The sequence below is a fragment of the Malania oleifera genome, chromosome 6, assembly GCF_029873635.1.
Source record: "Malania oleifera isolate guangnan ecotype guangnan chromosome 6, ASM2987363v1, whole genome shotgun sequence".
NCBI lineage: Eukaryota > Viridiplantae > Streptophyta > Magnoliopsida > Santalales > Ximeniaceae > Malania > Malania oleifera.
The window spans coordinates 12,228,182-12,256,097 of NC_080422.1; the positions used below are offsets into that span (position 1 = coordinate 12,228,182).

The following is a 27,916-nucleotide window of genomic DNA, read 5'->3' on the forward strand; positions in this document are numbered from 1 at the left end:
CCTTAAATTATGTAAGCTAATTGAATGATAGAAGCCATGATTAATGCCACCATCATCTCAATCCAAGATGATATGTAGGAATCCTAAATTGAAAATAGAAACATGTCTTGTATTTTTTTAATGGAAAAATGGGCAAAGAGTCTTTTTGACTCAAATATTTCGAAAGGCACTTATGTTGAAGAATTTAGAATTCACAAATCACAAAGGTCAACGGACGCAACTCAAAGAAACTGAGAATCCCTCCGTCCCTTGAGTGGAATCGAACTCTAGTTCCGCATACACTAAAGAGATGTGCATCCATCGTGCCAAAGCAACAACTAGGAAATTCACTCGAGCATCAACTTTCTCATCAGATCATATTGCACTTCAGTCCAATCAAAGAAAACAAACTAATAGTTCAAACACCTAGACTTTTGAAGACTTGAGTTGAACAAACCATGGAAACCCAATTCATAGTCACCAAGGTTTCAACATCCAACCTCAAATGGTGATCTAAAATCACATTCCTATCGTTGTGTTAGGATGTTAGGAGAAAATTCTGTGACTTCAAGACATGAATAAGTCACTGTCGGTGACGTCTGCCTTCATTTGAAGGAGTTCATGGAAAAACAAATGATATAAATTACCTTCGGGATATAACAAAACTACTAGAAATCTATAGCCAACAAAATACTAAAGAAGGAACTTTTTTGAACCATCCAATTAGTCCAAACCGCTCAAGTCTAATTATTTTGTTGTAGGAAGCCACAAAATTGACATGCAATCGAGAAACAAGACTCACAATTTTAGAATAAAGGCATAGGCATGAAGAAGGGGAATGAGATTTGCAAGTGGCAAGCCCTTCATTTACATTGCAATTAGCAAACAGAAAAGCAAACAATAGAAAGAGTCATTAATAATCTGGGTGTCTCCAATCATATCTACTACCTATGAGGAACATTTTCCAGTCCATGAAACACACCAAACGTGAGATACGTACGTACATACATGTCCATATGATAAATACTTGTCGTCTTTCCCCAAGCTTTTTCTGCTAGTTTCGGTTCTTGCACTTCTCCATTGCCCTTGGAGCTGCAAGAAAGCAGATGAATCAACCACACCAAATTTGGTCCCCCAAACTCCATGCTCCAAGAATTTCTTTATGATACATTGCATGAATCACCCCAAAAATGTCATGTGGTACACATAATTAGAAAGGGATGGGGGCAACAGATTTGGACATCCCAACCAAATGTCATACTGATCTGAAGTACAAAGCCCCTTTATTAATTAGTTTCAGTTCTAGCAATTGAATTCGAGTCCATCAGTGAAAAGGCTTAGAAAATGAAGCTAAACTTGGTGATCCCTAAAACCTAGCATGCCTCTTCGAAATCCATGCTGCATCATTAAAAATAAATAAATAAAAAACACACTGACATTGGTTAATTTAAATGATGGGGCATACCCAGTCCAATTGCCTCTGAACCTTTCATAATCCTCAATCTTTTACATGAGTCAGTGAACATCCTGTGGCACCAATCAGAAACAAAATCAGAAAGAAATGTCTTTACAGCTAAGTGCGAGATGGCATGCTGAATACTCACAATAGATCGTGAAAATTGGATCCGAAAATTCAGATCCTAGATAGCCATATATTCAGATTGTAGCAGATGTCAATAAGTGAATATTTTTCCAAGCGTTCATGAATAGTTGCATAATACTACCACACTTAAGTTACAGTGCTCCATTTTTAATCAGCAAGAAGTTTTCACATTAAATCATGGTTCAATGTGTCTTAGATGCAATAAATTTAAGATGCACTCAAGTAAATTAATGTAAAAGAACTATCTAACCAAATAATAAAAGTGAATCCCATAAGAACAATATTAAGTACAGTGAAGTGGGAGCGGAACATACTCCCAGGGGACATCGCCAACAAGCATCCAATCACCATCTTTGTCTTCATATGTAAGCACATACTCAGAGCCATGAAGAAGATCCATCAAGTGACTCTCACTCAGCCCATCTCGTGCTGGAAGGCCGGGAGAGCTGCACTGCCCTGGATCACAATCATCAGTCATAACCACAGGTCAACAGTCTTCTGAGGTGCATTACAACAATTCATATTACACAATTTGTACTGTATTATGATGGCTGAGTGTAGCTTCAAGTTACTTTACCTATAATTTGGAGATAGAACCAAAAAATATTCTCTTATATAAGAAGTCACTTTTTGATTGTCCAGGAAGGGGAAACAATTTAAAGCGCTTTAGAGCTGCAGCTCAGGGGTGGAAAAAAATTATCCTTGGTCTCCATGGGTATATAAAAAATAATAATAAATCTCCTCACCAGTGGATCAAGGGTAAAACCTTAAGCAAATTCAAGTAATCTTTGGGAAAAATACTCCTTTTGGTTCCAAAAATTGCATATGGTGGGAATCCACCATGCCATATACCTAAATCATTCATGGGGTTGGCGTGACAAAAAAAAAGTCTTACAGATTAGCAGGGTCAATTTCTAAGGTCAACGGTCAACCATTGAAAGCATCCAACTGCAAGACCCAACAGGCATGTCACAGAAATCTAGTTCTACTTCAAATGGATAGTATGATATAAAAGTATAAGAAAAATCAATTCAATTCAAGTTTTTATTCCTTTTGCAAGTAAAATGCAATTCTTCTGCATGAAGGACATCAATGTTTTATCTGAGGGGAAGACGTACAATGATGAGTTAAATGAACAGAAGAATTTTCCAATTCTGAACTGGATCAACTAATGGTACGTAGTTGTTTCACTCTCTCTCAAAAAAAAAAAAAAAGTGAGGAAGAGCATACCAATTGTGAAGCAGCTGAACATCTTCTCAAGAGCTGATGAGAGTTCATTATAGTTGCAGTAGGTTTTGAGATCAACCTTCCTGAGGTATGGAGCACCATCCATGCTGACCTTGACATAGAGACAATTTGAACTTGATTTTCCATCTGAGTCATCACCATTTTTTCCCAAATTTGAGGCCATGGAGTTCTTCCGGAAAGATCGAATTGGTGGCCATCCTACCACCTGTGCCCTGTTACAGAAAGACTTTGCTTGCCAATTCGCCCATTTAAGTACTAATTCATGTAACTTAAGGGAGAAAGAAAGCAAGAAACATAAATAAATATGTTCATACCCAACTAAACCTAAATTTGAAATCAAAATACTATTTTGTGTGGTAGCTTAGAGCTTTAGCCTTGCATTTGAAATTGGGAAGAACTCAAGAATCAAACTGTTGAGAATTCCACTTGTGAGTTTGTCCCACATTGAAAAAATTGAATGGATAATGGGTGCTTATATACATGATTCGACTCAACACCTAATAGGTTTAAACTTTTGGATCAAATTGGTATTCACTCATGTGTATCAAGGCCACCCATGGGCTCCTCCGGTCCTAACAAGTGGTATCAGAGTCGACGGTTCGTAACTCTGGGTGAGCGACATTGTAAAAAGTCGAGAGGTGAAGCTAATTCTCCTCAGGTGCTAACAGTTGGAGGATTAAGTGTGTGGCCGAGGCCAATAAGGATCATCTAGGTTGCGGATGGATCCGAATAGGGTCAAAACATGAGAGGTAGAATTGGTTCGAAGGCATGTGGAATGCAATTTGACGCAATAGGTTTAAACTTTTGCGTCAAGTTGGTGTTCACCTATATGTATCAAGCCCACCCATGGGTTCCTACGGAACTAACACAAACTGCATACTAAGTTTTGTCCGAATTCCACACAATTTCAAATCCAAGTTTCAAATCCAAGTCTCAAACTCCATGCATTCAAAATGAAGCAAAAGCAAATTAAAAGCATCAGGTAACCAAAGTCCTTCAAAATCCTTAGGATGTGGAAAAGCAGCATTAGCTATTAAAAAGTGCAAGTTTTTAGTGATTGTTCTGGCTGTTTGGTTAGCAAACAGAAAACTCAACACTTCTATATAATCATATTTAGCTTAGTTAATGAATATAGCTTTGAATAAACCTTTTTTTGGGTCCAAGATATGATAAATTTAAGAATTAGGAGTCATTTTTTAAATTACAAAATTTTTAGCCAGTAAAGAAGCAGAACCAAATGGATTATAGAGGGAAACATGCACATAAACAGAAGAAAATCAAGACCAAACAAAAACACCAATAAAGCAAAAAAAATAACAAAATCAAAGAAAAAAAATCTGCTACTGAGCCACAATTAATTTTATTTAGAAAAAAAAAAAAACCAAAATTAATTGTGGAGTACAAGAACTTTGAAGAGAGTCCAAAGGAGGAAAAACAAAAGGGTGACGTAGACAAAGGTAAGCTCACTTTGCAGCTGGAGCACCTCCATGCTCATTTGCAGCAGAGGCCTGAGGCTTCTTCTCCTGAACAGTCTTTGGAGAGGGAGGAACAACCACATCCTTCATGGAAGGTGGCGGCAAGCATGACTTCTGGGTAATGTTATTCTCCAAACCTCCGAGAGGCTTCATTCCATTCCCGCCTCTGGGGGAGAACAAACCAGTTCCTTTGGCCAAATCAACCTCAGATCCACCATTAACAGAGAAAACCCATTTGCCTGAACCATCAATGGCATCAGTAAACCCCCTCTTAGCTCCTGAAACGAGGCTCTTGAGAGGCTTAAGGGAATACCCATTACCATTAGTACTCTTATCCTCCAAGCCCTTGCCAAACAGAGAAACCCCAAGAGCAAATTTCCTCTCTGGAGACTCAGAACCAGGTAACCCAAGTCTCAGCTCTGTCTCCTTGAGGTTGAGAGCAGAGTTCTTGTCATCCTCGGCGGAAGCAGCAGAGGAAGAAGAAGAAGTTGAGATCTTCTCGGAGCTCTCCATTGAAGAAACCTCACACATGCCTATGTAATCATGTTCTAAGGGTGTAGACATCAAACCAGCTTCAACAGTTAGGTAACTTCTCAGAAAATGAACACAGAGAAGGCTTGAATTATATATGAACAAGCAAGGAAGCAGAAGGAGGGTGATAGGGAGGGAGGAGACACTGGCTACCCAGAAGAGCTGGCTTTGTTGTTGCAGAAAAAGAAGCTTCTTTGGCCGTTCTGTGGCTTTTTTTTTATTTTTAATTTTATTGAGAGAGAGAGAGAGGAGATGGGGGAGAGAGATGGCATGTTCCCATTGCCGCCTAACCATTCATTATCGGAGTCCACAACAAAGCAAATAAATAAATAAAAGTGATTCACAATTTCAATTCAGGCAGGCACATACTATGATTCTACGAATTTTATAATTATCAAAAAAATATTTTATACATAAAAAATTTTGTAAACTAACACCAAATTAATATCAGAATAATATTTTTTTTTTTAAGAATTCAATTTGGTATGTTTACCACGTGTATTCAAAAAAACAAAATGGACATTACATAAGAATCTAATAACCTACAAGCAAAATACCATCACAAAGTAATATTCTTTGTTGTAAATTATTAAAATTTTATATTAAATCATTTCATTTCTTAATATAGATTCTTCTTAACTTTAATTTTTAGAAAATGATATATGATTACTATGGTGCATTTTTTTTTAAAAAAAATTCAATTTTTTATTCGCATAACACAAATTTGTGCAATGTCACTCATTAATCGGATGTATCAAGTGGAGGTAATGTGTAAATTGGATGGTAGAAGATATGATTGGGCAAGCGAAGGTTGATGATAAGCATTTCATCCCGGGGGGAAACTAGAGCAATAACTTCAACTAATGGCTGAAACTTGATGAATTAAATTTGTGAGTTAACTATGTGAAAATTCATCAAAGGAGGATTTGTCTTACTCAACCTTTTTATATTAGATCATTTTGTATGCTTATTTTGAACTTTAGTAATATTAGGAAAAGGAAAAGAGGAGACAACATATTGATTTTGATGTTTGGTTATCGAGAAAAGTTAAAAATATATATATATATATAATAAATTAATAAAAATTTCTAATTGATACTTTTTTTTTTGTTTTTATTTAATCATATTAAAATAAAAGTTTTAATATTCGTGTTGAAAATAGAGAAAAAAAAAAAACATAATAAAGAATAAATTTCTTTTTTATTTTTTGACAAAATTTTGATCCAAATAGGGATTTAATAAAATGGTGTTACGAGTTACAAATTATCAGATATCATATGTTAGCATTAGGAGAGTTATCATGCAAACCTAATAAACATGAATAAACACCAATTTGATCAAAAAATTTAAGTTATTAAGTTTTTAAACCTGTCCGTCACTTATTCTTTAGTTAATTTTTTTGTGTATGACAACCTTGATGAGTGAGATTTTCAACAATTGAAAATTGAAACTGAAATTGAGTTCTTAGATTTTAGGTGTTTCTCAATTGATAATTATTTATTTGAATCAAACTTTGCAAAGATTTATTTAGCTATTTAAATGTGGCTAAGTAGTTTAAATTAATAATTTATCTATAAGAAAGCAGATGCAATTATTTTTCACCTTCAAAATCGAGTTTACATTAGGGATGGATGAAAGCTAATCTTAAATAAACTATAAATTATTATTAAGGTAATTAAAATTTTTAAAAGACATTTGATGAAATCCCTTTTAAACTTTTAGATATATTTTTTAATATAAAAAATTAAATTAGTAAAAAATTATTAATTTATAAGTATCAATTATTTATGATTGAATCATATGTTTCAATTTTGGTGGCCACATTTATAGTAATTTAAGGGAATAAAATCAGAAGTTAGTTCTTAAAAGAGATTTATTTTTATCTATTTACACTTGAGCAATACAAATAACGGCCTACACTTATCAAAATTATATAACTAAAATTTTCATTCAACATAAATGAACGGTGTTAAAATTTTATGAGGTGGATATAATTTTTAAAATTATTTTTATACTAATTAGGATTCATTTAATAATTTTCTTTAAATCAATTTGTCAAAGATAACTTTGCATCCGATGACTCTACAGAACCTTTGTTTTTTTGCTTTTTTAGATTTTTTTAGATCTCTACTTTTCAACATCTAGTTTATACTTTGGTGATTTTTTAACACGGTTTCATTAAATTTACTGTGAATGATACAAATTTTCATAATAAGTACAAGTTCTTAATTCTATTAGAAAATCATATAAATATAAAAATATATTTTTCATAATAATATAAGGACTTACTTATGGTTCACTCAAATTTAAGATTATTCAATAAAAAGTCAAGTGATTTTTTTCATCAAATAATTTTTAGCATTTATAATTTTATATGAAGCATAGATTTAAGTTTTTCATTTGATATAATACTTTGGTATTTAAGTGGAGAAGGATAGAGAGACAACTCATTATCTCAGTGAATTAGTCGAATGTGTAAAGGGTGTCGAACACCATTATTTAAAAAAAATATTAATATTGGCCATTAAATAAATTAGCAAAAATAATATAATATTTTCAATGCATTGAATTATTTCTTTTTTTAAGAAAATATGTTCATTAAAGTTAATCTTTAAGTCTCACTATCATTTTAATTCTTTTTTATCAAGTATTTTCTTTAACATTGTGTTAGACCTTTAGTCCATTTAGAACTTGAAAATGTTTGGTAAATGATGGAAAAATATGAATTAGTTTACTTTTCTATGGCTTGTTACCAAAAAAATGAAAGAGAAATTTATATATATTTATCAAATCAATACATAAAAATGCAATTTTGCCCATTATTAAAATTTTATATTTCTTAATTTTTAATCATATTACAATTTATTTTAATAGTATTCTAATATGAAACGGAGCATTATTACTCTTTTTCGATATGTGTTTATTTTAAGTAATAAGTGTTATAAGTACTTTTTTTTAAAGTGATTCCAAACGGGAGCTAAATGTTAAAGAGCTCAAATTACGACTAATTGCTCATATTCTTATATTGAATTTTGACATGAGATAAAATAATAAATTTATGCTTTAATAATATTTTTGAGTCATCAAGTTTTCACTCAATAGTTGCATTAGATAATAAACTTATAATTAAGTCTCGCACAGTTATTTAAGCTTTCAATTAATTAAACTTTAACACATGAACTCGAGCATCTTAAAAACTTTTGCGAGTTTCAGTTTTATCTTTTAAGCTTGATTAATGCTTATGGGCTCGATGTAAATTTGATCTATCATTATCTGTTCGATGCCATCAAACCCTCTCAGTTAATAAAAAAACTATATAGCAAAATATAGAAGCTATCGAATATAATTCTCATAAAAGATTTTGTCCTTAAGTTTTAATTTATTTATCCATTTTATTGATAATTTTATTTTAAAATAGATTGATGAAATTATTTCCAATTTGTGAGATAAACTATTTTTTCTCTTATATTTATTCTAATTTTTTAATCCATTGAATATTAACTAAATGCTAGAGGATAAATTCATAATTGTCATTAATTAATTAATTAATAATAATAGCGCTCGTCCAGTGTGGAGCACACGCCCTCTTTTAAGTTTTAACCACACCTGCAATTAGTCTCAAATCCAAAAATTGACAGACCAAATCAGACGGTCCACATCCAGTCAAACAATCAGTCCGTCAAGATTTTTCCACGTCACCACGCTTTGTAGAGTTTTGGTTGTTGACTTTACGGTGGTAAACGCTTAAACTCTTCATGATTTATAGTTGCTGACCGCGGACCAGCCTGCTGTTCCGGTACACCGGTCACTGTGACAGCCTATAGCAGGTAGCCCGAGGGTAAGTTGGTAAAATCACGAAAGTGCACTGCAGAATTTATATATATATATATATTTGAAAAAATTCTGCTTTTTCCATTTTTTCTTCGTCTGCGGGAACACAACAAATTTTCCTTCAATTTTCTTTTTGTCCCGTGTTAAAGTCATAACCTAAAAGCTTAAGTTTTTAGATAAACTAGTAATTTAACATGATATCAAAGCAAGTTATTAGGAGGTTTTAAATTCTAATTTTGTTGTCCATATTTATTGTGATATTTTTTTTAAATTATTCTATTTTCTACTGTGGGTGCTATCTATTGTGTATTTTTCTTTCCATGTACTATCGAATTGCACGTGTGGAGAAGTGTTAAAGTTTGGTATACATTGTTGACCTACAACTTAACAGTTTAAATTTTTAGATAAAATTATATAATAATAATAATAATAATAATAATAATAATAATAATAATGTCTCTTGGAAAGATTTATGAGGCAACTTCCTTTTATATATATATTCTTTATTGGAAAGGTCTCAAAAACTCCCTATTTTGGGTGAAAGCTTGGGCCACACCCTCAAGTCTCTCAAATGGAGAAAAGAGTTTAAGTGGAAGTACATTACGATTGTCTCAAATGCAAAACAAGTTTCTAAGAGCATTTGAATAGTCTTAAACGCAAACTCAAATATATTAACACTGTATTTGAGAGTATGAATTTCGATTTTTAAATTTAAATTTGTGTAGATTTGAATAAAATTTAATATTATTTTGTATTACATCTTATCCAATTTCACATAAAATCAAATCTAAGATCTCTTGTTATGTTGTGTAAAAACCCTCAAATATGCACAATGGAATATATATATTTGTGTAAAAGATCAAACACACAATGCAACAATCTAAATGGTGAATACAAAACAATTCCACAACCAAAGCAAGTAAATAAAGCAATAACAATAACAATGACACAAGAAATTATGTGGTTCGGCAATGCCTACATCAACGGGAGCAAACGAGAAGGATTCACTATCTTCTTGAGTAAATTACAAAAGTAATACAAGAACCCTCTCAAATCTCTCTACAACCATCAACCAACACTTGACTCATTATATATAACGTATTTTATAAATATATAAGCCTCCTCGGAGGTTTCCCCCTAAAACCCAACCATATTAACGTCCAAATATTCAAAATTTGAAATTTGCGCTGAGTGTCTCGAGTCAAACTGTAAACGGTTTTAGGAAAAATAGAACACTACCCCTAAATCGTCGAAGGTTACAGGGAAACCATCGATGGTTTGCCCTACTGCACCCTGATTTCCTTCATGCTTTTCCTTAGAATATGAGTCATAATTCACAACAAACTCCACCTTGGCGAACATACACCCTTTAGGAGAAACCAAAAAGCATGAACTCGCTACTCCACTTTGAACTTGGGACGTTAGGTTGGGACCATCCCGTCTAGCAACTGGAGACAAACACCAAGTCCAAGCAACACCATTTGAACTTACCGATGGCAGCTTTCACTTCTACCATAAACTCCAATACAGTTGTAGATGCAACAATATGAGACTTTGCCCTAAGCTTCCAACAAGGCCTTCCCACAACAGTAAACAAAAAAAGCTAGTGCAGACCTTATATAACCAAAGCCCCCTGCATAGTTTCAACAAATCTTACAACTGATGGTGCACTCTGTTGCATGCTGAAACACCTCATTGCACCATCATAAGGGACCTTTGACACATTCTAAACATCACAGCCCGTCCTTGGGTACCGAGAGCTAGAAATTTCATAACAGTTCTCCATAGGATCCCCTTGAGAAGGCAGATGAAGTCTCCCTACGGTTCTGTCCACAAAGCCACCTTGAGATAACACTAATCTCCCTGTAACTTTATCCATGTGAATCAGAAAACCAAGACCCTTTTTGGTAATACCCAATACATTCATGTCAAAACCTTTCAATAGAGTTCCTAACTGATTAGTCTCAGTTAAAGCTTTCTCAGCCAATAACATGTCATTCACACATAACAGATACATCATTTTGCTGCATCCTATCACCCTCTTCCTCACTAGAAACCTCACCAACTCCCATACCTGGTACGTATGTAATACTTCTATTTTCTCCACCATAGCACTTATTGACCTATTTTTCTTTTTTCCATGCATTACAACTTGAAAAATAGTAGGAACCTTGCTTCTAGTAGTAATGAATGCATAAAACTCAATAGTGTACAATTTATACTTGAGTGGTGGTTTGATAGTGCACATGGGCCCACCGTGATCTTGTTGGTCTTTTGAGCTAAAACTCCCTGCAATATAACCAATGTCATTTCTGCCTTGAGTCGGTTGCCCCGCCTGCATCATATATTCATTCATACTGTGATATTGTTGACTTGAGATAAAACTCCCCTCATTTCTACCCTGAGTATCTAACTCCACCTGAATTACATGTTCACTGCTGCCGTAGTTTTTTGACATTTATTTCTCTTCCTTTACCTGAGTATGCTGCCCCATGGCTTTATCACCAAAAGTCATGTCTTCAATCACCCCTTTGTTTTCCACATGATCACCCAACTTGCACTCACCTTTCTTATACCCTAGAAAGATGTATTGTTCGTACATAACACCAAACTTAGATCTCCCATCACTAGAATAGTGTACTAGTGGACATCCACTCACAACTGAGTAGTCTACCGCAAAACTTGCCCACAATTCACTTGCAACTCTCCCATTTAGTGATACCTTTGGCTATTGGTCACACGAGAAATGTGTCATACTCACTGACTTCACCAAGAAGTATCCTGCAAGCTGCGCATATAATCTGTTATGCTAAAAAAACTCCTTAAACGAAACCAGCCTACTTAGTCCCAATGTCTGACCTAAGGATCTCTCTCCCGGTCTAGTTCTCCACCTCAACCACAAGTTAAACCTGAAAAACACATCGGGCTTGTGCCACATGAGATAAACCAAGACTTTTCGTGATACACTCATGAAAAATATATGTCTGCCTCGTGATGCTATCCTCACCAGTCCCCAAACACCTGAATATAAGTAGTCACCTATATGCCTCAACCGCATATGCCACGGAAAGTTTGATTCAGATTCTATAGCTACAACTCCACCTATAACCGTAATACCATGTAGTGCATAGATATTTCCCGCTACCTTTTCTCCTTTCATCACTCTCGAGTCACTTTCACACACTTTCATTTTCCCACTCTTTCAAACTTATAAATATACTTGTTACAATATAAAGTACCCAATTAAATAACATTCTTCCTTAGACCTAGTACACGCCTTACATCACACATGGTTCTTACAACACCATCATACATTTTGATTTTGACATTTCCAAGTATGAAATATCATTTCCCATAAAAATACAACTAGAATTAACTGATCTATAGGTGTCGAACCATTTTATATTTGTTGTTATGTGATAAGAGCATCCGATATCTAGGATCCAACAATCATTCGTGGGGCACTCTGACCTCGATGAAACACATTGTGTAACGTCCCGACCCTTTATACGGCCTCGGAGTGCTACTACACCTGTATAATACACCTATCTTTGATAAACATACATATACAACCCGCCCTGAATAGGGACATACATGTGTTTCATACTGATCTGTAATCTCAATGTATGACGGAAAACATAAACATCCATATGGAAATCTAAAAGACATACCAGAGTTTCTAACTATATTCTCACATACATACGATCGTGCTAAAAACATAACCTGTTCTTACAATCCCTAAAATAACATTCTAAATTAAGCCTATTATATATAAAAAATACTTACGTAAGCTAAACATAATACGACACTCCAAGTCCCTCTAGCAACTACGATTGACATTCTACAGGACCTGAAACAAAGGTTGTATGTTGGCGTGAGACACTTCTCAGTAAGGTGGAAGATATTACATCAGTGTGTGACAACATGTGTTTATTTCAGTTGAAAGCAATTACATATATATAACATATTCTCAATACTGTAATATAGGAGATATTTATATATTTCCTACAATAGATAATTCAACATCAATGCAAGCGAGAGTTCCTAAGATTAGGGTAGGGTATAGGCCCATACATTGTACAATCCCTTCGCTCGGTACTTAAACCTGTGACTTTACTCATTTTAGTTTTTAAATCATTTATATGCATATTTAAAACATCTCCAACTTAGAAACTTCATAACTGATGCCAACACTACCCTGTGGCGTGGGTTGTGCGATTTACGATAGTTCGACTGAATCCACTGGGTCCATTAATCCACCAGTGGCACACTCCTATCCAACCAACTATCTTACTACCCACATTGAAAATTAGATGTGTGGTTGCATTGTATCTAGAATATAGCAACGAAACCGCGATTAAGCTTTTTAAGACTTCATATAACGTTGAGCTTTTTAAGGCTCTCATATAACATTGAGCTTTTTAAGGCTCTCATATAACATTAAGCTTTTTAAGGCTCTCATAGTAACAAGCTGCGGTCCTAATTATCATATATACAATTTACAATAAGACAAATTAACTTGTTTCTAATTCATAAATCACTTGTACAGTTCAAGTATTTTCACAAACTCATTCATTCATATTGTGGTATAAATCGGCACACACATTCTCGATTTAACCCTTTTCACATACAAAGCTCGGTATATAACTAGCACTTGTTTTTTCACATTTTCAGATAGCAAAATGGAACTCTAGTTCCCATAGTTCGTATACGTATTTAAAAAAATTCAGTATAATCCATTTCATATCATATGCCACACTCATTTGATAAAAAAATCCGCTATATACAGTATATAACTAGAAAAGTAACATTTAAACGGAAAACAAGGGCTTCAAGCATCTCCTACGTTAAGTTTAATATTAATAAAATAGTTTTGGAAAGTTTAGAGATCATACGCCAAAACCCTTATTTTTACCAAAATCAAAAAAAATTGTAAAATCGGCATTTTTACCCTGGAAAAATTTTGCAAATAAGCAATCAATATGTGCATATAAACATAAGCTAACTTTTTAGTGGTTTAGTTTTCCAAAAAGACTGATGTAAATAAATCCTCTTACCTTTTCCTGAATACTGAAACACGAACTATACGGCTCCAAAACAGCGAACTGAGTTCTCATAACCTATAAACCACAGAACAGTACTTTAACACAATCCTATTTACTACAGATCTACCGAACCAAAAACAAACTTAGACCCTTACCTCGATTTCGGGATGAAACCCGGAAGTCCTCAAAACGAAGATCCAATTTGCTATAATCGTAGAGGTTTTCCCTCTAATTCACGTAGTGACGTCGGATCGTGGATTTAGGCGACGAACAGCGAAGGATCGAAGAGAGAGAGAGAAAGAGCTTGTCGGTTCTAGAGAGAGAGAGAGAGAGAGAGAGAGAGAGAGAGAGAGAGAGAGAGAGAGAGAGAGAGCTTTTGTGATTTCTTAACCATTAAGCAACTAAAAATGATATTTATAGACCACTTGACCCAGTCAAATTTGTCAACGAGTGGTGCCTTCGTCGACGAGCCACAGAAGGCTCTTCGTCGACGAACCTCTTCCTTTATCGACGAACCCTTGTTCGATATTTTTCTTATCTGTCGGGATCTCTTCATCGCCAAGGCTCTGAATTTTGGTGACGAAGAGCAGAAGGGCCTTCGTCGATGAGAACCTTGGCTTCGTCGACGAAGCCTGCTAAAATTACCTTTTTACCCTTTTCTGATTTGTGTCTTTATTTTATGGGTTTGGGTCTCTACACATAGCATATCCCCATCACTGCATTCTGAATCTTCCTCCACTACACTTGCAGATTTTGATAGATCCTTAAACATATATCGGCTTTTCAGTTTTCGCCAAACTGATGTCGGAGAATTCTCATCCATGACGTGATACAATATGTCATCAGTCAAACATAGACAGATGGTTGATACTGCCATTGCCCCCAATTCATTCCAACTTGTTTTATCCATGCTTTCCGGTTGAATTTTGTAGAAAACCTTTACCATGCCTTGCTGCATCAAAAGATCCTTCACTTTTCTCTGCTACAAACCGAAATTTCCGATTCCATTAAACTTGAAAACATCAAATTTCACAGATGAAGATTTAGAGGCCGTTACAACAATGCTCTAATACCAATTTTTGTGTAAAAACCCCAAAATATGCACATCTGAATATATATATATATATATATATGTATGTATATATTTGTGTAAAAGATCAAACACACAATGCAGCAATCTAAATGGTGAATATAGAACAATTCCATAACCACAACAAGTAAATAAAGTAATAACAATAACAATGACACTAAGAATTACGTGGTTTGACAATGCCTATATCAACGGGAGCAAATGGCAATGATTCACTATCTTCTTGTGTAAATTACAAGAGTAATATAAGAACCCTCTCAATTCTTTCTACAACCATCAACCAACACTTGACTCACTATATACAACATATTTTATGTATATATAAGCCTCCTAGGAGGTTTTCCTCTCGAAACCCAACCATATTAACGTCCAAATATTCAAAATTCAAAATCTGCTTTGGTATCCTGAACCAAACCATTGACAGTTTCAGGCAGAATAGAACACTGCCCCCAAATTGTCATCGGTTACAGGAAACCATCAACTATTTGCCCTACTGCACTACTGCACCCTAATTTCCTTCATGCTTTCCCTTAGAATGTAAGCCACAATTCACAAAATGTTAACATAAAGTAAATATAATTAATGATGTCAAACTTTAGTTGCATCAATCCTTCTTCTCTTGCAATTTATGTTTGTTAAAAAACCAAAAAAAGAAAGAGAAGAAAATGACGTGGCTCATTGTGTAATTGCATGTAGTTGCACCTTCTTTTTCACCCTTGAGAGCCCCTTTGGTTTTCCTATTTTTCAAAAATCACATCTTTCCTAGCATTTGACTTTAAAAAAAAAAAAATCTACAACTTGTTCCCTTTTGTTTCATTTTTATTTTTCCGTGTACCATAAAGTTGACTTTAGGTTTGAGTCCATTAGTATTTATTATTGCTTTTGTAGTTATAATATATCACCTTCTTTTTCAAAAAAGACATAAGATTTCAAATTCTAACTTTGAGCGAGATTAAAAGGAATGATGTATGAAATCAAAATTAGCTACTTGACATGGTTTAGTCCACACGGTATTAAATTTAGCCTTAGGGCAAGCGTAGTTCAAGAGAAGTAGAGAGAAGAGAAACAATTATTTCTCTCTACTTTGCATGGTTTAATAAGATGCAAAAAAAAAGAAGGGTAGAAATATCTTAAGAAAAAAGAAAAAGTCATTTAAAAAAAAAAAAAAAGCCTTTCAAAAGACTGCTTTTTAAACCTAATGATTAAATGTACTTTCATATTGTTTAGTTTATCAATTTTTTTTCTTCGATTTAAAGGTAGAAAAATGGACTCATTTTCATCATTTTTTCTTTCAATTTATTTTCTCTTTCTCCCCAATATATATGAATCACACGAGAAATGGAGAGAAGGAAGTGAAATTTATTTCCTTCTCTTCTTCTCTCAACTCTAATAGTAAAAATTTCTTCGAGCCTTCTAAATGACATCCTAATCATTAGAGCACCAAACTTCACTATTAGCAATTTTCAATTCTTTTCTAAGTGAAAATGAAAAAGTTTTTGAAATAGAAATGAAATACTCTCGCTGCACATGGACACTTAAAGACCAAAAAAATTCCATTAAATTAAGAAAAGGTTTTCTCTTCAACAGTGAAATTAATTAAGATTATTTACAATAAGTATATTCTTGTTAGGTCTGGTGAAAATTTTCATACATTTGGATATGAAATTTTCTTTAAAATTCTCTTTTAAATAAATGAATTGCAATGATTAAAAACAATTTTTTTTACATATTTTTTCAAAACAATTATTGCAAAAAGGTGTAAATAAAGCTGATTTTTAATGGAAATATCCAGAAGAAATGTAATTTTCAAAATATGCAACATAAAATAAAAGTATTAAAAGTTCAACCATGTAAACATCTTACTAGATTGTCACTTTACCTAAAAGTTTAAGTTTTTAGGTTGTGAGTCAACAATGTATATCAAGTTTTAACACTTTCCTGTACGTGCAATCCAATAGCACATGAAGAGATAAACACACGACACATAACATATATGATAGGGAATACAATTTTTTTTTTAAACACTATAGAATAAACGCAGGCAACAAGACTAGAATCCAGGACCTCTTGGAAACTAACTCTGATACCATATTAGATTACCACTTTACCTAAAAGTTTAAGCTATTTGGTCGTGGGGTAACAATGTATATTAAGTTTTAACAGTTATTATTATTATTAGTTTGACAAAGTTTGTATTCTTGCACTGTATTTGATTAGTAATTTTAATGAGTTTGGATCTTTTACATTTGAATTTGTGTGCATAGATAAAAAAAAACTATATATAAAATTGTATTGATTGTTCTGCATTTATGGAGTGAGACAGCACAATATTATGAAGAGGTTTGTCAACACAGACAAAGAGAAGTTCCATGTGTTGACTGCTCAACCAACCTTGCCTTATTTATCTCAGTTAGCTTTCACAAGCAAACAAACAAACAAACAATTAAATAAATTTCATCAATATATATATTAAGGGTCCTTGTGAGATTGCTGAGAATGAGTGAGATTGTGGATGATGAGTTAATTTGATTTTTGGCTTTACATGTTGAAATGATTAGACTTTTGAGCTAATGTTCTTCACGGGCCTCGTTAAATCTTCCTTTTCATTTATACATATCCCATTCAATTTAGCTTCAATATTGATGGAATTTGATTATTTTTTTCTTTATAATTTTGGCAAAGAATGCCCTTTGTTAATTGATATGGATGTGGGTGCATCTCAAAGTTGAAATCACATTAATTAATCATCTAAAATATTACTGATTAATTTCCTATCGACTAATGATTGAAGGACGGCTAAATTAAATCTCACAATGGTTAGAAAATTCTGAGAAACTTTGACTTATACAATTAAGGTTGAAATGCACCTGTTTCACATCTTTTAAGATTGAAATTATAAGGTGCACGGGACAAACTGACAATATCTCATATTAATCATGAGATAATTCTCAACATTAATTAATAATGACCTTCTCTAGACAATGCAAACTTTAGGAAAAAATAAAAAGAGGTTTAAATTAGCTAAATTAAACGAAAACCCTGTCTTAATGGGAGACTATAAAAATATCTTCATGAGAGACCCTTTTTTATACATGTACAAGATCCTCGAGATAAAATAGACAATGTGTTGCATGAGTAAATTTCGACAATAGGACTTGCCCATCACTTTTAAATCGACTATTTTGGTGAAAATTTAAAACTACTATCAACAATTTGCAATATAATATTGCTCCTCTCGATAGGAGGTTGTCCTCGTAATTAAATAAAATTTATTACTACGAGCAACTTGCATGTATGGCTCTCAATAAGTTTAATCACAATAAGACCCTTGATGATGGTAATTGACTTGTGGGCACTATTAGCCTAAAATATATACATGCATGCAGCACAATGCATTTAACTTCATTTATTTTTCCCTTTTTTGTGGAAAAAAGAGAAAATTAAGAATTAACCAAGCTCAAAATCAACTCTCTCTCTCTCTCTCTCTCTTAAATAGTAGTTTCCTTTTCAACTCCTCCATTGGGTCTAAAAGATATATTTCAAGTTTTACATTTAATACTACTCTCTCTCTCTCTCTCTCTCTCTCTCTCTCTCTCTCTCTCTTAAATAGTAGTTTCCTTTTCAACTCCTCCATTGAGTCTAAAAAATATATTTCAAGTTTTACATTTAATACCACTCTCTCTCTCTCTCTCTCTCTCTCTCTCTCTCTCTCTCTCTCTCTTAAATAGTAGTTTCCTTTTCAACTCCTTCATTGGGTCTAAAGGATATATTTCAAGTTTTACATTTAATACCTCTCTCTCTCTCTCTCTCTCTCTCTCTCTCTCTCTCTCTCTCTTCAATAGTAGTTTCCTTTTCTACTCCATTGGGTTTAAAAGATAAATTTTAAGTTTTGCATTTAACACCACAGAGTCATTTGAATTTGCCCAAAGCCCACATAATTTACTACAGCCTATATGTTAGGTCCCTTTGCCCATGATGATTATACACCATGCATAAAGAGTCCCAAAAGACAGCCAGCTGTAATATATAATATGAACCAAATGGGGTCACAGTCCATATAATAATGTTGGCTTTTAGGGTTCATTGTCTATGAGTAATTGTGCTGCTTTTTGCATCAGCTGTCCTGAGAGGGAAACATATGTACAAGTTGGACTAAACATTCATCAATGATCTAAACTTTACTCAAAGGGATGAAATTTATATTTAGAAAGTAAAAACACTAATGAAACTCTAATGCCCTCATTGTCCACATCATACTGAGCTGGAATGAAAATTACCCAAAAGCATTAGAGGCATGCACTTGAGTTGTCTGCTAAAATTCCTTCCAGATTGCAGTTCATGTCAATGGTAAAAATTAATTTTGGGACAAATCGTCAACTCAAATGTCTTAAATTCGATTTCGAGACGTAAAATTTATATTTGAGCGAAAACTTGCGTGAGTTGTTGTGTAAGAGTCTCAAAGTGAATCATAAGAATTTTCTACTATTAAGAAAGAAAAAGATAAAAAGCAAGATCAAGCTCATACAAATTTTTTTAAAAAAACCTACCAAATACCAAAAGAAGAAGAAGAAGAAGAAGTAAAAATGGCCCAAGTCCTCCAAATCCTCTCTCTCTCTCTCAACCCCACTGAAAAGTAATTATAGTTTATGATTGGTTAGTAGTGTTTGAAACATGAATTTCGAGTTTTGAATTGAATTTGTGTGAATTTAGATAAAATACAATGTAAAATTATATTGGGTTTCATATAAATTTATACAAATTCAAATCTAAAGGTTAAAATTTATACTCCCAAACAAAGGGTTTAGATATTTTATATATGAAGAATGTTGGCATACTAGTCAAAACTTAGAAATACATACATAACATCAATAAAGAGACTGTAACATTAAGATATTTTAATAAGTATATAAAATTTTTTTAGTTAGATATTAAGATTTGAGTCTTGAAAATATAATTTTTTAATTGAAATAAGACTTTATTATTTAAGTAAAAAATATAAAAACGACAGACTAGTCAGTCTAATAGATTAGTTGAATGCTTTAGTGCCTCCAAAAGTTTATTTAAAAATAATAAAAAGAAAAGAGATTGTACTACATGCTCACTTAAGTACATGCCCTACACGCACATTTTACATTTTAGAAAGACAATATTCTCATGGCCAGCTGCATTTATCTAACTAAGAACACTGGGAAAAGTAAATGGGTTCCACACCAATGAAGTAGGTTTTTTGCCACTAAACATGGGTCCCCTGGGACACTTAGTAGGGTTCTTACTTATAAAAGAAGAGGATACGTGCCCTTCCCTGGGGTCACCATCCCCCACTTCAAAAGAAGAAAAAAAAACTCCTAACCAGTTAAGCTTCCACATGTGCTCATCTCTTTAGGCTTTACTATTCTTTTTCTTGGTAACTTTGGAGGTCCATGGGCATGTATATGTTTATCTTGACACATTAAGCTTATGTGTGATACTGTGTGGGCTCCAAATGCTCCCCACCATAGCTACAGTGAGCACAAGTGGCAAGCTAAAGTTGATAGGGAAGGGGGTACCCTACCCTTAAAAAGGGATCCTAATTGTTCCTCAATACCTCATTCTAAAAATGCTCTGTCATGGCATATTTTAACATTCTAGCTTTATAATTGCTAATGATGTGGTCCATATATCAAAGCTTGGTGAAGATCATTAAATGCTCCCACCATCTCATAAAGGTTCCACCAAAAACCAATGACATATATAATGTGGCACATAAAGAAAAGGGAAAGAAGGGTTTTGTTGGGTTTGGTCATATCATATGTTTAATATCGCAATTCCTCATGAAGGAATTTCATCTATATATCTACTTTTTTTGAGTCATCATCTTAGCATCTTAGCTAGGCAGGAGAAGTTGACAGCAAAGGCATGTAAGTGTGGATTAGCTAGCCACTAGTTTATCTTGAATAAAAGCACAAAATATAGGTTGTCTTATGTGGGTTAATCCGAAAATTAGCATCCAGATTAAATTCATGATGGGAAATGAATTTTCCTTGATTTGTTTTCATGTTTTCTCTCTCAATTTTTATTCTCTTACCTTTCCTATCAACACAACTTTGGATAATATGACTTCGGATTCTTTCTATATATGCTAAAAGTATGCAAAGCACGACGGCTATGCACTAATGTATAGTAGATCGAGGAGTCGAATTGATAATATATACCATATACATTTGCATTCATGATATGTGCGTAAAACTATATTGCAGACTTTGTTAACACATATTTTTTTCAAACACTTCTGAGCATTAATTAATTTTATGCAAGTTAACTAAAACTACTATTGAAACAGCAGTAACTTTAGAATCTGGGTGCCATGTCCATGTATATAACTAATTGGCTAGCCGCAAGTCTATAGCCGAAAAGAAAACCATGGCCATGCATGTGATGCATATTTTATTCCAAAAAGGAATTCATTCATTCATGATGTATGGGGGGGGGGGGGGGGGGGGTGGTGGAGGAGCTAGGAGGAATATATATTACTTACAAGGCATGTATAGTTCAAAGTTTGAACTGGAAACAGTAGAACACATGCTATTATACCATGTTTTACCCACCATCTGCTGAGCAGCCCCTCTTTGGATGGGTTTTAGAAAAAACAGCTAAACTTTTCCGTAGTAGTTCCATTCCCTATCCAGTATAGTCCATTGTGTTCCAAGGTATAGCACGGAAGCACTTCTTTGTGAAACTTGTCTAGCAGTTCCATACCCATTGCTTCCCCAACTACATTTTTTTCCCCGACACATCTTTGACACCCACAGATATTAGCCCATTACTCAAAATCATAAAAGAAAAAAAAGAGGGAGGGGGGGGGGGGGGGGGGGAGAGAGAGAGAGAGAGAGAGAGAGAGAGAGAGAGTTCCATTTGAAAATAAAACAAAATAAAGTAGTCCATATTATTTGATCACTATTTATGAGAACTAAAGAGCTTCTAAGTGATTAATCCAATCACCAGAACAACAATTTGATCAGTTTCTGTGCTGCCTTGGTTTTGGAATTACACAAATTTGAACAGAATGCAATACAAGAAGAAGTGAACTTTGTTAGATTCCACACAAATTCCAAACTCAAGTCTTGAACAATTGCCCTAATATAGTGTATTTGCACTCAACCACATGGAGCAAAAAATTAATGACTTGTCATACCAAAAGACCCATTATCATTGTTTGACCCATTCGAATCTGTGGTCGAAGTAAAAATTATCCCAATGTTCCATGAGGATACACCATATTTAAAGGGAGGGCAACCCGAAAAACACGAATCAATCCTTACTAGACTTGTTCTCCAAGCACCCGATAGTTGTTTAAGAGATATTGGATTCTAGACTAGTCACCCTGTTAAAGCTCACAGGACTCATTCTAAAATAGAGTTGGATGCAGATTAGAAAATAGTTCAACCATCTCATTAGTATTCATCGTCAAGCAGTGGGATCTCTTATATATTCAGAATCCTAGAAAGGTTCAAGGGCATCTTACAACAGCCAGCATTAAGCTGAATCAAATGAGGAAAAGCTCAACTTCTCTACAGCTTTTCAACAGTGGGGGCAACACTCTTACCAAACGCAAGAGTGGAAAATTTAAGTAGTCCCACTTTGGCTCACAGTACCTTTTGGCTTCCCAAACTGCTCCTTATTCCCACAGGTTTGATCATCCTCCATGTGATTTTGATTGTGTTTTGAGGGGCAGCAAAGATAAAGTGCATTATTGAGAGGGCCCAAAATATATATAGAGTCAATAAAAGTTGCAGCTCGGGTTAGTAGACTCAATGTTTTCACAACCATACTTGACAAGGATAATGGTAGGTCCCTGAAGATGACCTATAAAGATAAATGCATGCTGTGCATTTGTACCAATTCTTAAGATCAATTCATGAAATATCTAAGCATATCTACCAGAGCATGCAAAAATGGCACAAGTGCACCAATCAACTAAGAAAGCTATGTGAGAGAAAGCATAGTGCAGGTGACACTTTGAGTAGAAGAACATGTTTATTCCTTAATGCTCGCTTTAAAGATAATGATGGAAAACTAATTAGTGATCTCATTGCCATAGAGAATTGAAATATATGGCATGCATTTAATGAGAAAGCTTAGCCACAAAATCATGATGGCAATGTGGAATTAAGCCATCTGTTTGAATTGTTTGAAACAAAGTTCTGGGGAGAACAATTGTTGAGAATTCCACTTATGAGTTGGAAATAGTGTAATGACTCGAAAAAATTAAAATGATTGAAATAATTAAGAAAAAAAATAATAAATGAAATAATAAATGAACAGATAAAAAGAATAGTAAAAAAAATGAAATAAAATAAAATTAGATTAATTATTAATTAATTAATTAATCATTATTTAATTGAATTAATTAAATTAAGTATATAATATTTATACGTTTATATATATGTATATATATATATATATGTATGTACGTTTATATAATAAGATATAATATTATAATATAATATGATATATTATATAAGGTTATGAATCTGCAGCATCCAGATTCAAATTTTCAATTACAAAAGAAGGAAGGCAGCCTTGCTCAAGCATCCCCCTCACCCTGGAATTTTTTTTTTTCTTTCCTGCGTGTCCATCTTCGTCTCCCTCCCTTTCTCAATTTTTCAGCGGATTTGTAGCGGATCGGGAAACGGAAGGTGTTGTTAGATTCCTAATTCCGCTGCTGAGATTTCTATTAGAGCAGATTTGTCATGGGAACGGCTTAGGCACTGCTTCTGGGGAAAGGTAATTTTTCCCTATTTTCTCAGTTTTGCTTTAAATTTGCTGTTAAATCGACGATCGGGTACCACCACGTGGTCCTAGTTGCGATTGCCGTCATTTTGACATGAATAAATTTTCAACTGGAGTTTTCTAGGCCCCACTCCAAAGTGAGAGTGGGATTTGAGAAATTTGGTAATTTGGCTATATTTAAGGGTATATTTATTTATTTAGAATTTATGGGTTTAGGAAATTTTAAAATAATATTTTATTCATGATTAATTACATGGAACTAGAATTTTTGATTTAGGGTCCGAGTGAGCGCCGCAGGTATTTTTTTTGGAGTCCCTATCGGCGTAGTTCAAGAAATTAGGTAAGGGGAAATTTATATATTAAATCAGGTTTTTCATGAATTAGAAATGATTATGTGTTATATATATATTTATGTGGGTTTAAAATGCCAGCTATGAACTTTATGTTTTCTAAGCTTAGGATTGTCGATATAGTTATGTATATGTGAAAGTGAATGAATGAAAGTGAAAAGAATTTTCTGATGAATTAAATAAGAAATGAAATGTATTTTGAGCATATAAATGTTAAATGTGGTTTGGCTTATTTTACAGGCATATATGAATTTTACTGCTAAATTGTGTGGCATGAGTAAATATGAATGTTGTGTGGAAATATGTTATATGTATGAGATGCATGATATACAGGGAATGAACTGAGTATGAAAATGTTAAATGAACTATGCTGCTTGTGTGTGTTAATGCAATCATGTAAACAACTGAAATATGCTGGATAAACAACTAAAATATGCTGGGTAAAATAGCTGAAAGATGTTGGGTAAATGTATGACAGTTGAAATATGTTGGGTAAAACAGTTGAAAGATGCTGGGTAAATGTATGACAGTTGAAAGATGCTGAGTAAAATAGGTGAAAGATGTTGGGTAAAACAGCTGAAAGATACCGGGTAAAACAGCTCAAAGATGCTGGGAATGAAATGAAATGAAATGAAAAGGGAAATGAATGAAATGGAAATGAAATGCGAAATGTGAACAATGTAAAATTGGAAAGAGTCACTTAAAGTGAAATGCAATGCCATATTAAGCCATGAATATGAACAGATGTGTATGATTGAATAATGATAGAAAGAATGATGTATTATGATATTAGAAGTATGTATGTATGTAGAACATGTTACGATTGGGTGAGGCGTACCTTTCTCCTGAGGGCTTGCTGAGTAAGGCGAGTGCACTAGTAGTTACAGATGTGACAGTAGTCGCATAACGTACTAGGGCAGAGGGAGCCTACTTGTATGGGCGGGTAGATTTCCCTATCCTTAGGTCCTTCGTCGGTAAGCTATTGTTGAACGGTGTGAGTACGAGATCAATCTAACACTTGAGGGCTTACTGAGTAAGGTGAGTGCCCTGGTATGTTTTAGTAGTGACTTTAGAGTTACCTAAATATCATAACAGAGAGGTGCTACTTGTATGGGCGGGTAATCACCCCTATCCTTGGGTAATCTCGTGGGTTAAATCTTTGTATGTGTTTGAATAGGATTAGAAAATGATTTCAAAAATTATGTTAAGAATTTGAAAATGTAAAATATTATGTTGATTATAAACTCATGTTGGTCACACACTGTTTTAATATATTGTTTCTTCCCTTACTGAGATGTGTCTCACCCGAATATGAACTAATCTTTTTCAGGACCTCCAAGCTTAGAGAGCTCGAGCTGTTATAGCACCTTTGAGGAAAAAGGGTATAATTTTGATGTTTTTGGGAATGTAAATATTTTATGTATTATGTTTAAGTCTTCTGAGTGAAGGATGGATGTGGAACATACTGATATTTGGGGATTATGTTTTGGAGATATGTATTTATATGAATACATGTGGATGTATAATGTATGTTAGAATGTAGATGGATGTAGAAAACTCTGGTGTTGTATTTGTTGAAAGATTTTAGTTATGTTTTCCGCTGCATAAATGTTATTATGATGTGGATTATTAGGTAAATGAGTTGATTAGTAGCACTCCGAGGCCACTTTAGGGGTTGGGGCGTTACATATAGAGTGGAAGATGGAGACATATATACATATTTGGGCCCAAGATCCAATAGACTTAAACTTTTGGGTAACGTTGGTGCTCACACATATGTATTCAGAACACCCATGCTCTCCTCTGATGCTAACAAGTGGTATCAAAGTTGATGGTCCACAACTTTGAGCGAGCAATATGGTAAAGTTGAGATGTGAAGCTAGTTCTCCTGACATGCTAACAGTTCGAAGGCACGTGGAATGCAATCCCGAGGCATGTAAGTATTCATAGTTGGGCCCAAGACCTAATAGACTTAAACTTTTGGGTCAAGTTGGTGCTTATAGGTGTATTGAGACCACCCATGGACTCCTTTAATGCTAACAACAATAACATAAGAGCTTGTTAAAATTAATGGCTCACCAAGTCATTTTCACTAACCTTTGACTGTTGGGCCCGCATCATTTATTGAAAAGGAGGCAAGGATATTGATGGTTGAAATTCGGTGGCCTCACATAGAAAAGAAAGATGGGCTGCAATTCAGTGGTCAAAATTGACTCCTGTTTGGTGCAGCAACTCCACCCATCCCTTTGAAAAAGAAGGAAGAATTGATGGAGAAATTTTGAAGGAAATTTGTGTTGCGATAACCTCCTCCTTCTTCCCTATAAAAGGGGTACCTCCCCCTATTGTATATATACACAAAGAGTGAGAGTGAGTGAAGACACAATAAGTGTGAGTGCACTGTGAGTGTGTACTAAAGTGAGTGAGTTGAGTGTGTTGTAATCCTCCTCCTCCTTCATTGTATACTCATTTATATATATATATATATAGTGAAGTTACTTCTCTCCCGTGGACGTAGGCTAAATTGGCCAAACCACATAAATCTTGTGTGTTATTTGATCTTGGGCGGGATTTATATCCCAAAAATTGGTATTAGAGCTATTGGTGTATTGCCTTATTGACAGGTTTTATTTTTTGTGTATTAATATTGCCTTGATGGTAGATTTTATTTTTGTGTATTAATACCGCCTTGATGGCAGGTTTTATTGATGTGTATTTATACCGCCTTCATGACTGGATCCGTTCTTAATTTTTGAGATTATACTGTAGTAACATTATTCACTGCAGTTGCCCACGTACAATACTAAAGCATATGAATTGGAGGAAAGTACAACTCTTGATAGCAGTTCCATGATCAGACTTATAGAGACAAATTATTCCATCTGGAAGATAATGATGGAATATTTGTTGTATTGTAAAGATCTATTCGATCCCACCAAATGCAAATGGATCATGTAGATACCCGAATATATAATAAATAAAAGAAAATAGGAAAAGTGGAATTTTGGCTGGAGGAGGAGAAAACTGGCGACGGTTTTCCGAAGGGGGAAGAAAATCGGCGACGGTTTGGGGTTTTTATCGTAGGTCAGTAACGGGTAAATGGTAATTTCTAGATTGGTTAAATAGAAAATTGGAAACGATTTTCTAGGAGTTCGAGAAAACCAGTGATGGTTTTCTAGGATTCCGAGAAAATAGGCGACGATTTTCTTGGCAGTACTAAAAACCATAAGATCGTGCAAGCCATTTATGAAATTAAAATCAAAACTCTCTCTCTCTCTCTCTCTCTCTCTCTCTCTCTCTCTCTCTCTTTCTCTCTCTCAAACCCACGAAACCCTTCCCTTCTCACTACAATTCTCGCTCAATTAAAGCCAGAATTGATGATCAGGAACTACCACAAGGTTCCTGGGAAGATTCTCTACAACGTAGGCAGAGCGGAATTTTAGTTTGGGGTTCCGGGGCACCATCCCAAGATTGAGGTAAGGGTGTTATTTGAGTGTTTATGGGTTGTTTATCTAAATTGTTGGATGTATAGATTTAGAAATGTGAATATGAATATAGTTTTGGAGTTGAACTAAGGAAATGGGAATTTGTGAAATATAGGGTTATGGTGTAAATGATGCAAGCATGAGTTAGAGTTTCAGCGAGTATTTTCCCAGAAAATAAGGAAAAGATAGTAATACTTGTTTGGTTGAAATTCTATAGATAAACTGAAATATGCAGGTTTGGGAAAATATGTGTTGACTATATGAGTCCAATCCGGTTAGATAATGACAAATCACTTGGTATTTGATCTATGCATTGAGTTTGTGAATAGGAACTATATTAAGCATGCACGGAAGGATAACAAGTCATGGCAGTTATAAAGATTAAAGCATACACATCTTGGAAAAATCTATGGAACTCAAAGAGTACAAGAATGAAGATGCAAGCAACAAGTTGAAGAGCGTCATGAAAATGAGTACTTAGAACTCATGTATTTACATTTTTATATGATTTAA

The 27,916-nt window shown here is 34.1% G+C and overlaps 1 protein-coding gene across 1 annotated transcript; it reads right to left on the minus strand.

Annotated features, from left to right (window-relative positions):
* Nucleotides 1-823: 823 nt before the first annotated feature.
* Nucleotides 824-5,180, minus strand: LOC131157477 (auxin-responsive protein IAA27-like). Its single transcript, XM_058111666.1, has 5 exons — nucleotides 4,298-5,180; nucleotides 2,813-3,042; nucleotides 1,897-2,038; nucleotides 1,445-1,506; nucleotides 824-1,071 (listed from the first exon to the last, which is right to left on the minus strand). Exons 1-5 carry the CDS (start codon nucleotides 5,128-5,130, stop codon nucleotides 1,034-1,036), a joined length of 1,305 nt encoding a protein of 434 aa, XP_057967649.1. The 5' UTR covers nucleotides 5,131-5,180; the 3' UTR covers nucleotides 824-1,033.
* Between the last annotated feature and the right edge of the window lie 22,736 nt (nucleotides 5,181-27,916).